The sequence below is a fragment of the Drosophila ficusphila genome, unplaced genomic scaffold (genome assembly GCF_018152265.1).
Source record: "Drosophila ficusphila isolate 14025-0441.05 unplaced genomic scaffold, ASM1815226v1 contig_412, whole genome shotgun sequence".
NCBI lineage: Eukaryota > Metazoa > Arthropoda > Insecta > Diptera > Drosophilidae > Drosophila > Drosophila ficusphila.
This window is the reverse complement of record NW_025064326.1, coordinates 69,186-83,418: the sequence shown is the minus strand read 5'-3', so window position 1 is coordinate 83,418 and position 14,233 is coordinate 69,186. Positions and strand designations below refer to the sequence as shown.

General features: G+C 39.4%; 1 protein-coding gene and 1 long non-coding RNA gene across 2 annotated transcripts; one reads left to right on the top strand and one right to left on the bottom strand.

Annotated features, from left to right (window-relative positions):
• Positions 1–3,031: 3,031 nt before the first annotated feature.
• LOC108091439 lies at positions 3,032–3,526 on the bottom strand. The gene is made up of 4 exons (XR_001771396.2): positions 3,478–3,526; positions 3,279–3,372; positions 3,142–3,204; positions 3,032–3,050 (listed from the first exon to the last, which is right to left on the bottom strand). It is a non-coding gene; the product is annotated as an uncharacterized LOC108091439 (long non-coding RNA).
• Positions 3,527–9,646: 6,120 nt separating this feature from the next.
• Positions 9,647–14,170, top strand: LOC108091527 (apical junction molecule). Its single transcript, XM_017190789.2, has 4 exons — positions 9,647–10,269; positions 10,475–10,606; positions 10,670–13,143; positions 13,207–14,170. Exons 1-4 carry the CDS (start codon positions 10,132–10,134, stop codon positions 13,496–13,498), a joined length of 3,036 nt encoding a protein of 1,011 aa, XP_017046278.2. The 5' UTR covers positions 9,647–10,131; the 3' UTR covers positions 13,499–14,170.
• Positions 14,171–14,233: the final 63 nt, after the last annotated feature.

Here is a 14,233-nt window from a genome sequence, read left to right as displayed (position 1 = left end):
GCTTGGGCAAATTATTTTACACCAATTACATTGAAATTGTAGCCGGTTTTCTTTTTGAATCTGAGTGCTTGACTGAAAATGTAACCCACAGTGCCCAATCATTTGCAAACCAGATACTGCCACAAGGCGACTTAGTTTGGTAGTTTTCACTAATACCAATGAAAACATTTACACCACCAAGTCTGCTGCAACCTGCACCTTCTCTCTCTGCAGCCAATGAGGGTTGGCCTGGCTGGGCAACTATCAATCATGGCGATTGTGAAATATTGTTACAATTTGAATAACTATTTAGTTTAAGCAACTGAGGCTGGCAGTACACTGGCTCTTGCTGGAGCGGATCAAAAAATAGCGATTAATGAATGCTTATTTGGCGAAATTGTAGCCGATTTCAGACACCTCTCGCCAAGAATCGATCTGCCCTGCTGTTGATTGTCCTTGATGGATTCGATATGCCATGCCCCGCGCATAGCTTACCGCTAGCGTTTGTCCAACGAAGACAATTTCGAGCCAGAGAATTGAAAGTGAAACCAAGTTGGAAGCACGGCAACGACCAAGAACTGGGCCAAAGCAGCCAACCAAAGCCAGGCCTTAGCAGCAAACACCAGTCCGAGCTCCAGTAAGAGGGGCTCCGGTGAACGGCTGCCCGACATGATGGCTTGAGCAAGGCACGAACATTATTATATTTCTGCTTTAATTTATTTATTGGTGGATTGTGTTTCACACGATTATTTCGCGAGTCGAGGGCGAAGCGTATTCTACCTTAGTAATTTTTACTTTGCTAGGAAGTCTTGTATTTTTTACAGTTCAGCCGCCACGAGGCCACCGGAGGGCCTTCAGAATCATATTGTTAAACCTGCGCTTTTAGAATTTTAATTTAATTTTAAATTGTCCAAGAGAAAGTTATAAGTAAGTGGCAACCAACGTTGCGTATAAGTGATGTGTATACAGATTGATGTTTGTTCAAACTACTTAAAGTTAAGTCCCCCTTCCCGCGAAGCTGTCGTTGTTGGACAGGTGGTTATTAGGTTAAGTGAACTATTTCACAAATTTTTTAATGTGGTCTTATGTCTTAATTACAAAAATGAGCCAACAGTTGGCAGTCAAATCTTTATGAGTGCTTACAAATGTCCTACAATTAGTCGTTTGTTGTCCCTCCAAGCTTAGCTTTTTGCAACTTTTTTGACTCCGTCCGTCAGCAACGCAAAAATGCTAGCCATTCACTTTATAAATGGGCGGTGCAAATTTATCAACGCTTAATAATCCCGTTTCCGTCTCAAATTATTTTGGCTCCTTTTTACTACTATTTAAACGTTTTTTATACCACACAATGAGCCCAAGGGAGGGCATTGGTAGACATATCTTCATATACGTTGGGCTACAAATTGATACAGTATGCGAGTAAGCCGAACAGTACAACTTGGCCTTCAAAACTTGGACACAACTTTTTCTATAAAGAGCTTATGGACTAGTAAGCCTACAAATAAACACATACACTTAATTACGCATGCACTCTAAATCTTTTAGGGCCTTCATTGAAACCAGAATCCATTGTGTTCGGCTCTCGAAAAAAAGGAGTGCTGCACTTAAAAATGAGATAGCAATCTGGCTTCGACAAGACACAGTTTATATACCCTTACAGGTTAATATGAAATCTCTTAATACACTATCTCTCCAAAAAATTTTTCGTTACGAAAACTCCTTTAGTTTATCCAACGCTTATGATTTTGCTATACTGTTCACTTTTTGTCCCTAAAATCAGGTTTATAGAATAACGGTAGTACCGATAAACAAACTTATAACAACGATCTAAGGAATGGCTTGCCCTGATCATTTTTAACTTCCGTTCCTTGTTTCATTGGCACAACTGTGATAGCAAGTCTGTCGGCGACTCAGTGTTTTTCTGCCTTTCAATTTGACGACTGGCCCATGGTAGAGTACGTAAATTGAGTTGCCCTTGTCCAGACAATTCAACTTTGGCTATTCGTAGTCCAATTTATTGCAGCCATTAACTTGGTGATACGCAAAAACCGTTCGATTGTCATGGAATTCCTTCACATACAAGCTCACGTTAGCTTAAAGGTTTTGTGAAGCATTATAGAAATAAATTTGAGTTAAATGACTTGAGTTTGCACGCATGTTGTTCGCCTTTCTAATTAAATTAAATTAATGATGTATGATTCGAACACAGCGAAGACCATACAAGCCAAAGTCACGAACCATAGGCGCACCTGCCAATCAACCCAAGTAATTTTACTTGCAACTCAATTTATCTAAAAAGAAAAACTAAAACTTAAAACGGCTTATTTAAGGCACCAAAAAATCCCCTTAGTTAATAGATAACAAAAAAGGAAGCTAGCTACGGCGGGCCGAAGCTTATATACCCTTGCAGTCATCATAAAAGCCGAAAGAAATGCATAAAGGCTAACCAACATTGAAGTAATGACGATTTTTCTATTTATTTTTCCATATATATTCACCGATTCCTATTTAATTTAATTTAAATTTATTTATATAAAATCTATTAAACCACATTACTCTAAAGGTGTGGTAAAATTCGATACACTTTTAGCACACCAATTTTTCGGAAAGTTGCAGGGCCGGCGGAAGGTGTATACCGGGTGTTGAGCACTCCACACGCCAAATCTTAGCGGGTGTGGAATTCAACACCCCAAAATGCTTGACTTGTAGAAAAAAATTTATTTACATCCATTATTATCAGTTGAATGTATGATTCAAAACTGTTTCTCCGGCCCTGCATATAGAGTATATCGAAGAAAAACGAAGAGAAATCCCGCCTTTACCACGGCCCAATTAAATCAGTCTCTATTTAAATAGATAGATAGTAACTCTCCCAAATACTTCCCAAGTTAAGCTTTTTCCAACTTAATGTAAAAACTACTTAAATAATTATGAGATTATCATAAATAAATCTTTTCAGATTGGTACTTACTCAGTTAGCTCCTTGATCTGCACTGCAATCTTTCGTCTTCTTGAAGTAAGATAATCACCGCAACCACTTTTTTCGCAACATTAACACTTAACACTTTACCCTGAAATTAAATAAGAAAAAAAAATAATAATAAATAATTTGTTACAAATAATAATAGTTAGAATTATTTTGTTAGTAAAAAAGGTATTTACCTCTTTGGGTTTTTTATTCACTGCATCTTGAAGTTCACTCCAAGCAGAACGGAATAGTCATCACTGTAATGAAAAGAAGCATTCCAAAATATTAGTTAAATTATTTTATACAAATCGGTTGTTTAAAAAATACATACCCCAATGAGGTGATGCACTGCATCCTGGATTGGAGTTCAATAAGATAACCACTGCAACCACTTTATCCGCAACATGTACACTTTACACTTTACCCTGAAATTAAATAAGAAAAAAAATAATAATAAATAATTTGTAACAAATAATAATAGTTAGAATAAATTTGTTAGTAAAAAAGGTATTAGTAAAAAAGGTATTTACCTCTTTGGGTTATTGATTCACTGCATCTTGAAGTACACTCCAAGTAGAAAGGTATAGTCATCACCTGTAATGAAAAGAAGCATTCCAAAAAATTAATTAAATTATTTTATACAAATCGGTTGTTTAACAAATACATACCCCAATGAGGTGATGCACTGCATCCTGGAGTGGAGTTCAATAGAAGATCACGCCATTCATAATTGATCCTGCAGCCTGTTGTCCAGTCCATTTATGTGGTGTCAGCATACTATATATTTCCGGTAACCGCATTCTTACAACTATTACTATATATATACTATATATATTTATATTATATGTCCCTACTTGTTTACAATTATTAATTGTGTTTGATTTTCATGTACTTCAAGTTCAATATTTGATAAAATTTACCTTTCAAATTTCTTTCATGTTCTTGAAAACTTTCAGATCTTTATCTATTTCTTTTAGTTTCTTTGTCAAAATATTTATGATTTTTTAAAATATATAACTTAATTATTTATTGTCTAAAGGATGTACTCACTGCGTAATAACTTTGGTGCAGTGCATCCTGATGTCGAACTTCAAGTTACAAGTTGGATGGTGTCACCAATTATTTTCTCCAATCAGCCAAATACACAACCAAAAACCTGAAAAAAAAATATAAAAAAAATTGAATTAATTAACTGCATTTTTTTTACAAAAGCCACGTCATCACATAATTAAAAAAAACTGCAACTCACCTGGTCAGGTTTGGACGCCCTGCATCCTGGAGTCCACTACATGCAGGAAGGGATCGGGCACCTTTAAGTTCATGCCAAGTCAGGTCATGATGCAGTGCATCCTAGGAGGAGTCGACCCATGGTGCACTGCATCCGGGAGTGGGCTCCAGTAGGTGGAGTCGACCCAAGATGCACTGCATCCGGGAGTGGACTCCAGTAGGAGGAGTCGACCCATGGTGCACTGCATCCGGGAGTGGACTCCAGTAGGAGGAGTCGACCCCATGATGCACTGCATCCGGGAGTGGACTCCAGTAGGAGGAGTTGGCCAGATACTCTCTCCCACTCTGGAACCACGTCACTAACACACACGCACACACACACTTCCAGAGACCGGAAAAAGTTTCTTATAGAAACTGCCGGTCATCCCGGAGAACTGAGAAATTGGCCAAAATCAAGGGGTATCCCACTACGAATCAGCCAGAACCACTTGGGAATTATAGGTGCAAGAAAACGAAAAAAATAATTAATTATCATTGTCGCTGACGTGGCCATATTAATTTAATTAACATTTAGTTAACATTACATTTACATTATATTAAATTAACATTATTTTAACATTAAATTAACATTATATTAATATTAAATGGATTTTAATTAACATTTTACATTTAAAATAGTTTTTTTTACCTGTTGCATTTTTATTATTTTTTAAAAATATATTCTGTTCAATTCAGGATCCATCATACACTGGTCGGCATATATATTTTGACAAAATAAAAGTGAACTATTCTCGAAACTTGAACTTGCTTCTTTTAACTTTTGGTATCAATGGAAAGGTAATTCAAATGCCGTTTGAATGATACCATACTTTTCTCAACTCATTCGGTATTTATTGAAAAGGGCCATTTTAAACAAAAAAGTAAAAAAAAACTTTTTCCCTCGGCTTCAAAACTAAAATTAAAAATATTGAAAATTTGTGAGGTCATCACCCCACTCAAAACTGTTTCTCCGGCCCTGTAAATTTGGAAAGGGTTTCATCATGAAAATTGAAAAAATCGTTCCGTTCCCGGTTCCGACTTATACATTATGTGCAATAACTAAAGTAAAGTATAAGCCTTAAATCTAAGAGACTAGTGAGAGACTAGTTCTGAATAGAATCAGACAGAGGGACAGACGTACACGTCTGTCTATTTTGAATCAGATCGTGGTGCTGACCAAGAATATATATACTTTATGGGGCTGAGCTGTAAACTTAAATAGACCAACTATACATTAAATTCGCGAAAAGCACATATTAACAATGGTTTCTAGTGGTAGCTGGCTGACCTTTCCACTTGGCGTGAAAAAAGCAGTACTGTAGATTGAGGAACAGGGGTGTGGCTCGTCGACTATGGAAAATGGTTGGAGGCTACATCGAATAAAATGAATTGTATAGAGCAAGCTCTGAGTAAATGTAGACGGCGACGAGAACCACAGCTAAGTTGCTATTACCCGTCCCGCTGACCACGCCTTAAATCGTAGCAAGTCAAAAGTCTTGCATTCAGGAACTATGAAATTACTTAACAAATGGTTTGCCTTTGAAAAGCCAAAATTTCGCTCGTTGCTAATAAAAACGATGTATTTTTAAGTTAGATAGTTAGATAACCAAAATAATATTTTCCATCATTCTTAGAGCATGCGACCGTATACCAATCGTGATTGTAATAATTGTAAGTGTAATAGTTGTCTTGCTACGTTCCAGTTTTATATTGATACAGGATTTAAAAGTCATTTGAAATGAGGCCACTCTGTCCGAAGCTCATAGCCAATTAAATAATATTGTCACGCTAAGAAACAACGACCAGCGCCGTAGGTTGAATAAACCGGATTTAAATGACAATCTGTAGCAGTATTCAACTACACCTCCCTTTAGCAGCGCCAATACCACTTCAATTTCAACACGCTAAAGTGTATTACCTCAAGGTCGTTCCGTCGGCAAGACTGTTACCAATCTAGAAATCGCCACCAGTGAGGACTTGGTTCCGCCCGAGACGTTGCAATGCGGAAGAGACGTGAATAACTTGTTCTTGCCAGAGCCTTTGCGGTAACTCTTACGAGTACTTCCTCCTAAAGGAAAAGGCAACACGTCGAGTAATCGGGTATCGCTGCGCTGGTCCATCTAGTTCAAGTCTTGCCTCTAAAAGAAGCTCCAAATTCAGCCTGGCCAAGAAGAAAGTTATGTGGAGTTCGGATATTTCAGTGGGCAATTAGTATTGCTTTTTCAACGCAACACAACGCGGGGGGCCTTCCAGATGTCTGTGTATTACAAAATCGACGAGCTCGTGCCTTCTGAGTATAACGAATGCACATTAGCCAGGCGCTCTGTACGTTGTTTCGTCATTATCCCGACCCGCCCACAATTGTGAGATCGGCGCTCTGCATTCTGGGACAACTAAGTCCGCATGGCGAATGACACAACTATTACTTTCATTGTAGGTCCGTTCATTCAGCTGCGTTTGAGTCTCACTTCACCGCTTGAACTGTAACTGTAACAAATTGTAAATCAAATTGCCTGAGTGTTTTGGGGCTTTCTGTGAGGTAATACCCAATTGCTTTTATTTAACTGGGAGCACTTTATGAGGTCAGGGTGCCATAAAGTCCACAGATCTCCTTTCTCTATTGGTGAATTGCAACTACAGAGAAAACAATAAAATTAAACAAAAGTCAGTTAGTTGTTATATCAGAGCTAACTGAGACGATATTATGGCTTATCCTTCGAATCAAGAGTGTTTAAATAAACTTAAAAAATACTCGTTTGAGCCGCACCCCGACGGTTAGGATACGACTAGAGCCAACTCCCCAATGCTTTGAGGCGGCCAATGCACTACATTCAGAGCAAATTCGTAAAAACGGCGACAAAAGGCGCGAAAGGCAGTACACGATCCACAAACAAACTCGTGGAGGCAAGACCAGGCCAGTATCCACCTCAGGCTGGTTCATAACAGAGAGGTAGAGGGATACATATCAAACTGGTCATGGATTTCGGGTGAACAGCTTTTAAGCAGATTAATTAACATCTATACAACTAAAGTTCGATGCAATTACGATTGTCGACAATGTTAGAAATCGAAGTCGGGATATTGGAATCATAGTTAAATAAATACACTGTGGAATGATGCTCTTAATTGGCAACTAATATCTACCTGTTCATTTGGTTAAGCCTTTCCAACTTGACATTTAATCCGTGGAAGAGCATTCTGTAATAACGAATAGGCGTGTTCTTTAATGACTTGTCTTAAAAAACCCATACCAGCCATCCTCTGCCCCACCCAAACAGCACAAAGTTAAGAGCGCGCATACACCAAATTCAAGATTTTTGATCCTATCAAATTGAGTGCAATTGTTTTGGGTTTATAATTCAATTCAAGTACAATATGACAAACCAACTTTGAGATACTGAAGGTGCGGCCCCTGCCTGACCAAATTTAATTTCAATTCCTTTTCAATTCAAACAGCCTATGCAAAACATTTTTCACAATGTGCTACCCGCACCCAACTTCCAATTGAAGTTGTTGAATGCTTCGCGATGGCGAGAACTCAGCTCTTGAAAGCTCCACAGACCCAAGATTAAAATTCAAAATGTCTATGCATTTCTAACTATTTTACACAAATTACACAAACATATTTTCCCGTCTAAAGATTTTATTGGTTACCTCTACTGGTACCCTATAAACACAATAAATCTGGAGCTATTTTAAAGTAAACATACACTTTAGTTTATGATACACCTCATAATATATGTAAGTGTTAAGTCCCTTCTACATATATGAAAAAGTTACACCGCTGATGATGAACATATATATGTACCGTGTGTGGTCGGGGGTGTTTCCTTCACTGCGTTTCAAGCTTCTAAATAAATTATAAAGTATAAAAACTTCAAAACAAAAGATATGTGTTAGTTATTTTAAACTCGTAGCTAACCGAATCTTTCAGCCTAAACGTATGCTTGACTACAATGAAAGCTTGCATCTTTATTTCATTAGCGGCATTGGCCTGTTCGTATGCTGCATATAAAAAAATGCTTAAAACTAAATATACTCCTGTTTTAAATGAATTTCACCCACACATATGCACAACCCCCTTAAAATAACAAAGACGTTGCCATAATCAGGGGGCCACATACAGGCTGTATACATAATAAGTTTAAAAGGTTTTCAATACAGCTGTGGTAGGTTTTTTCTTTGACCAATTTGGAAACTCGTGTTTGCTATGTTGAAAATTTATTTGAATATAGGTACACGTGTACGGCATTTATTAATGTCTGCCAATTGAAACGCGGAAGTTACCCGTTTACAAAAATTCATTGCATACCATACGGCGAATGAATACATACAAAACTTCGGTAAGTATATTTCATACAGAAGTACAAAGCCTGTTTTATAAAGAAGGAGAGTTGTATCTATGTTTAGCTACTTATGAACACTAGAAAACTACAATTATAGGAGGTTGGGTAGTTGTAAAAAGTCTATGGTTTTGAGTTACACTAATTACAAACATTTGAGTCGAACGCAGTATATATTCAGAAACATTAATATGAAACAATTAACAAAACGTTTGCCTACTTATTTGTTTTAAGTCAAATAAAGATGCTTTGCTGTCCCATCTTTGGAACCGTTATCTAAAATGGCTAGGTCTACAGTGTGACCGAAAGATGTCTTAAAATTGCTTTGTTGGAAAAAAAAAATGGGTAATTCCCAGTTTTCCTTATTGTTTTTTTTTTTTTTGGTGCGCCTGCATACAAAGTTTTTCGGTATTTCTCATATTAGAAAGCATGATAACATAAAAAAATAGCAAGAATAGAGAATAGAAGAGGAACAAGCACAAATGCGTACTAAGTCACTCACACACAAGCAAGCAGTCAGCGGCACCAACACTGGCAAACGAATCGACTTTCAAATAAATCGACTGTTTAGTGCCCATTAATTCTGATCTTGGCGATTACAGTCGTGTTACCTATCAACTTGTGATCAACTGGTGGTGTACGAGTCCGCCCGCTCCTCCTAGGCTCGATTAATGCAAAATGTTATATTGCAGCTCAAACCGTTGCACTACAAAACTTTCTCAAATGTTTTTATTTGTCCGGGCCAAAAGAAAAACATGCTAAAAAGAAAACTCGTCCAAATACAAGTGCACCATTGAGGGCACATGGATAGAGCGGAAAACTGGCTGTGCGACACGAAACAGACGGAAGGCCAGGCACTCACACACACTTGCACCACAGCTCTAAAAAAACAGATACGAAAATGGTGTTTGTATGTGTGAGTATAAGCAACAGCCAGGCCGCACGCACACACCATTACTTTCATCAACGAACAACGTAGGCGAGAGCAGACGAAGAGGAAGAGTACGTAAGCGGTTGGTTGTGTGCGTGTGCAATTGCACTGGTATAGGTGGTGGTGAATGTAATGGCAAACAGCAGCAACGTTTATTTCGCTCAGTTTTATTTCGGTTTCTCGTCGACACGCAAGTGAACCCTGGTGAAATCGGCGTGGCAGAAGTATTTTTCAAGTGAATGAAACTACTGCATTACCCCCGGAGAGCAAGTGGGAGGCGTTCTTCATAAACAAGTTACGCCGCGAAATAATTTTAACAAAGAACTCGGGAGAAAAATATATTTTTCCCAAAAACATAGCATAACGAGTGCGGACAACGCAAAAAGAAGAAAGCGAAATGTGAGTTGAGAGCAAGATCAGTTTGCTCCTCTCTCTCTCCGATGCGGACTTGCGCTCTTCACTTTCAACGTTCCATACAGTTACAGTTTGTTATTATTTGTTTTTTACTCTGTCATTTGTTTTGCCATTTTGCTCTCAGACGACTTTCCCAAACTGCAAGTGTACATTTACGAAAACGAAGTGGAGTGCAAGGCAAGCCACATTACAAATGGCAGTGTGTGTAAACTCGTCGTGAAATTGTGAATATGGATGCTCAGTTTGAGCACTTGTGCCGCATTTGCGCGGCCAATACGAAAAGCAAAACTAACTCTGTTACCGAGAGTGTGTTCATATTCAAGACACAAGGTCTGAAGGATAAAATATCGCGGCACCTATACTTAAATGTAAGTAAATATAGAGGATTAACATGAGGCAGTTATATCGCGCTACGGAATATTTAGTACGGAAACTCAAAAAATACCGGTAATGTTATGCGCCATCCCTGGAGGTCACCACTGAGCGCGAATTTTAAAAACATACATCAAGTCAACAAAGCAACAGCTGACTCGCAGTTCACAATGGAATGTTTCTTAATTTAATCATTTTTAGGTGGCTGAAGATGATCCACTGCCCAAAGTGCTATGCAAGTCCTGTTATCGGCAGGTTGAGGCCACGGCATCGCTCTCAAATATAGCTAAACACACTCAGCTCGTGTTTCGGGACTTTTTACTTAGCACACTAGTAAGCTGTCTTGATCTCCTCGGGTTTTAAGTACTTATGTTCCTAATCGACCCATATTTTCAGCCGAAGAATGACCGCGAGGCAGCTGCCGCGCGGCTGAACGTTCCACCAGCGTCCCAGATTTCTGCCCAAAGCGAAGGAAACCAGCGGCAGCCCGATGAATTCCGTCCTATTATGCTGACCCGTGCTCCGGAAACAACCACTACATTGTCCAGGCCCCAGGAGGGCCAGAAAGCCAGAGAGGTAAATTTGGAGTCTTGTCGGGGAAGCCCTCTGTCTGCTTCATTACCATCCTCTGGCACTGGCAATGTTCCCAAAACAGGAAAGAATATAGTGCCGGCGCGACGCAACAGCGTGTTTATGGATAGCTTCTGTGGATCAGCCCCCATGTCTATAGCACAGCGCTCCATGCAGCATCTTCCCTCTTTGGTTCCTCTGAATTTCGAGCCATCGGCTTCAAGTGCACCCAAGAAGAACCCAGACACAAAACTGGGGCCAGGAGGAGTAATAAACTTTATCCAAACCCATGGTCGCATTACAGGCAATGTGCCCGTGTCCGGTAAAGAGAGGAAGGCCAATATCAACAGTCGGAAGGACATAAGAAACACAGCTTCAATGCCATTAACTCTTACCGCCAGCAACGCAGGAATGCCTAATCTACCTAAAAATTTGTTTCAGCAGAAAAGCAGAAATCTCAAAAACACTCTGAACAATATTAAGGCCATGCGGAGCGGACAGGTATCACTGCTTAAGTCGGCGCAAGTTCAAAAACCAGCTGATGGTATAAGACCACTTGTTACTACTACTTTAGTGCCCCAATATGGAGGGGAGCCTTCGGTGGAAGAAGCTCTGCCGGAGCACATGATTTTTGCGGCGCCAAAAAAGAAAAGGGAGGATGAACTGAGTCCTCAGACGGATCCACCGAAATTAAAAAAATACGCACCAAGTAAATCCAAGGTAATGTCTGCCACTCTGGACTTACTTTCGACGGTTGATCCGCCAGCTTCATCCGCATCTAAATCGGCGCCCAACGTAAGAAACCTTACTGATGCAATCTCTTTGGGAAGCGTTATAAGAGATCCAGACTTATTGATGCTCATTCTAAAGGCACTCAAGTGGTCAGTTACAACAGAAAATTGCGAAGAGCAAATGACACGGTTAAAAAGTTCCAAGTTTGCTGTTATTATGTCGGATAATAACCTCCTACAAGACACAGATCTCACCCAGCTTTTAGGCCCATACTTAGCCCCAATGCTGTCGGTTGTTCAGCAACAAGATCAGCTACCGGTATCATCAGCTATCGCTTCTACAAACATGACCACTTCTGTGCAAGTTACGCAGGATGTACTAAACCTGTCTGACTTATCAAGTACAATGCCTTACAAACTGCCGCCAGAGACGTCGGTTCAGTTAGTGCCTTCTAGTCCCACAGAGCAAGAAATGCCGCCACTGCGGCACACAAAGGCGATCGGCGTTTCAGTAAAACGTCCCACACGAATGATGCGTTCCCACGACTTGCCTATTGGAGACAAGTCGGGCACGATAACGACGGTTTCAGCTTCAAATGCAGTGCATATTAGTAATGAACTATCTAATATTAACGCAAAGCTTATTTCACAATTCGGATCAAATCCAGCCGATGCGCTGAACGAAGCGCTTATCTCTCTTCTTAACCAGCACCAAAAAGTACCGAAAGATCAGCGCCACACTAGCCGGCGTCGTAGTGGCAGCTTAGTTAATTTGGAAGATATTGTACTGGTCGAACCACAGCCGCCATTAGAGGCCGAACCTTCAGCTGAAGAATACTCTGAAAGCGTCAGCTTTTTTCCGCAAGCCCGATCAACACCTGCTGACGTAACCCGTCCAATTGTTAAAAGGCGTAAGACTGTTATTCAATCTTCAAAGCCTTCCACAGTAGTAGATTCTAATCCAGAAAAACCTCAAACTCTAAAGAATACAAAAGATCAGTGCTCTTCGAAAGAGTCAGCTGTGCCAAGGCAATTGAAAAAAATTGAAATTGAGGATGAATCGACAGTTAAGGTAAAACCTGCAGGTGAGCCGTCCCAGGCACCTACAAGTACCGTATTGGAAAATGCAAACGAATCCAACGTGATGTCTACGAGTGCAGAAGATCATTCTGTAATCATTGAGTCAGGCGCAGAGAACGAGGCCAGCGAGGATACTGAAAATAGCAAAGCTGGGGCGGTCTCACGAAAGTCAGAAGTCAAGGCAGTGCTAGGACAAAAGCTTTTGGAGGCAATCGGCCTTCCTCAGTTAGGAAAGGACATAGCGCCCGAGAGTTCGCGGGACACCCTAAGAAGCGCTTTAAAACGATCTATAAAGCAGGCCCAGGAGCAACAAAAGCAGCTGAAGCGAGGCAAGCAAGAAGAACCTGTAAAGCAACTGGCAGACTCAACAACAAAGATCAACTCGGCTGAATCAGCAGACGAGCATAAAAAAGCCATTGCTGAGCGAGAACTTGCCCTGCTGAATCGTGGCCAAAATTCCGGGGAAGAAAGCAAAGTTTCCGTTAAAGAGTGAGTTTCACATATTTTTGTTTGAAATATCATATATCTTATAAATTATTAACAAATATTCAGGGAAACGTCGGAGCGGACTGATGTTAGTTCTTCTTCGTCAAGAAATCGCCGAAGTCGTAAATCCAAGACAGACGCCACGGCCGAGGATTCTGGCGATGAAGAAAAAAAAAACATTCGATGGGATGAAGACGATGACTTGCCATTGAAAACAGATGCAGAAAAGGCTGCAGGGCGGAATGGCAACAGCAGCAATCGCCCGACTCGCACTAGCAAGACATTATCGAAATACTATAAAGGACCTTCTGCTAAATCACAGCATGCCATGGGTACACGCTCGACGCGGCAGCGTTAAGATGTTGTTCTACCAAACACAAGCTGATTTTTTGCAGATTTATTTTAAGCAAATTTAAAAATAGCTCCTCCCGTTGTAAAAACTGAACTGTGTACAATGTACATGCAAATGAAAAAAAATTGTTAAGATATACTACTAATTAGTATTAGTATATTGTAAAAGTCTAGAGCTCACAACCCAACGTTTTGACTAATGAGTAGTAAAACTATTTGAAAACGATACAACTTAAAGTATACTCTCAACTGTAAACATATTGAAGAATTAATAAGCACTAAAGGGCTTCTTGATCTTTTGATGTATACATAAAAAAAAAACTTCGAAGTGTTAAATTGAAAAGAAATTTTGGTCTTTAAACCTTTAGGTCTTTTTATAATTATATTTAATTGCAAAAACAACATTGTTTACAAACCAGATGCTATGAATGCTAAAAGGAAATATACATTATGTTTATCAAGTACATATGTAAATATAAATTATTATTGTCATTAATGTTCACCAACAATTCGAACAGTTCTCTGACTTAAACAAACTTATGTGAAATGAGAAAAAAACATTAAAAACAGAAATTTTTTCTTTCTTTTCTTAAACATTTACCAATAAATTAAACTGCTTTTTGTAACGGCTATTAAAAGTTAATTTTTTCTGATATCCCAGAGCATAGATTAAACAACCGATCATGTACATAGGAATGTGTCTCTACAAAATTACTCAACCGACACCGCAGTGTCTGAGTCA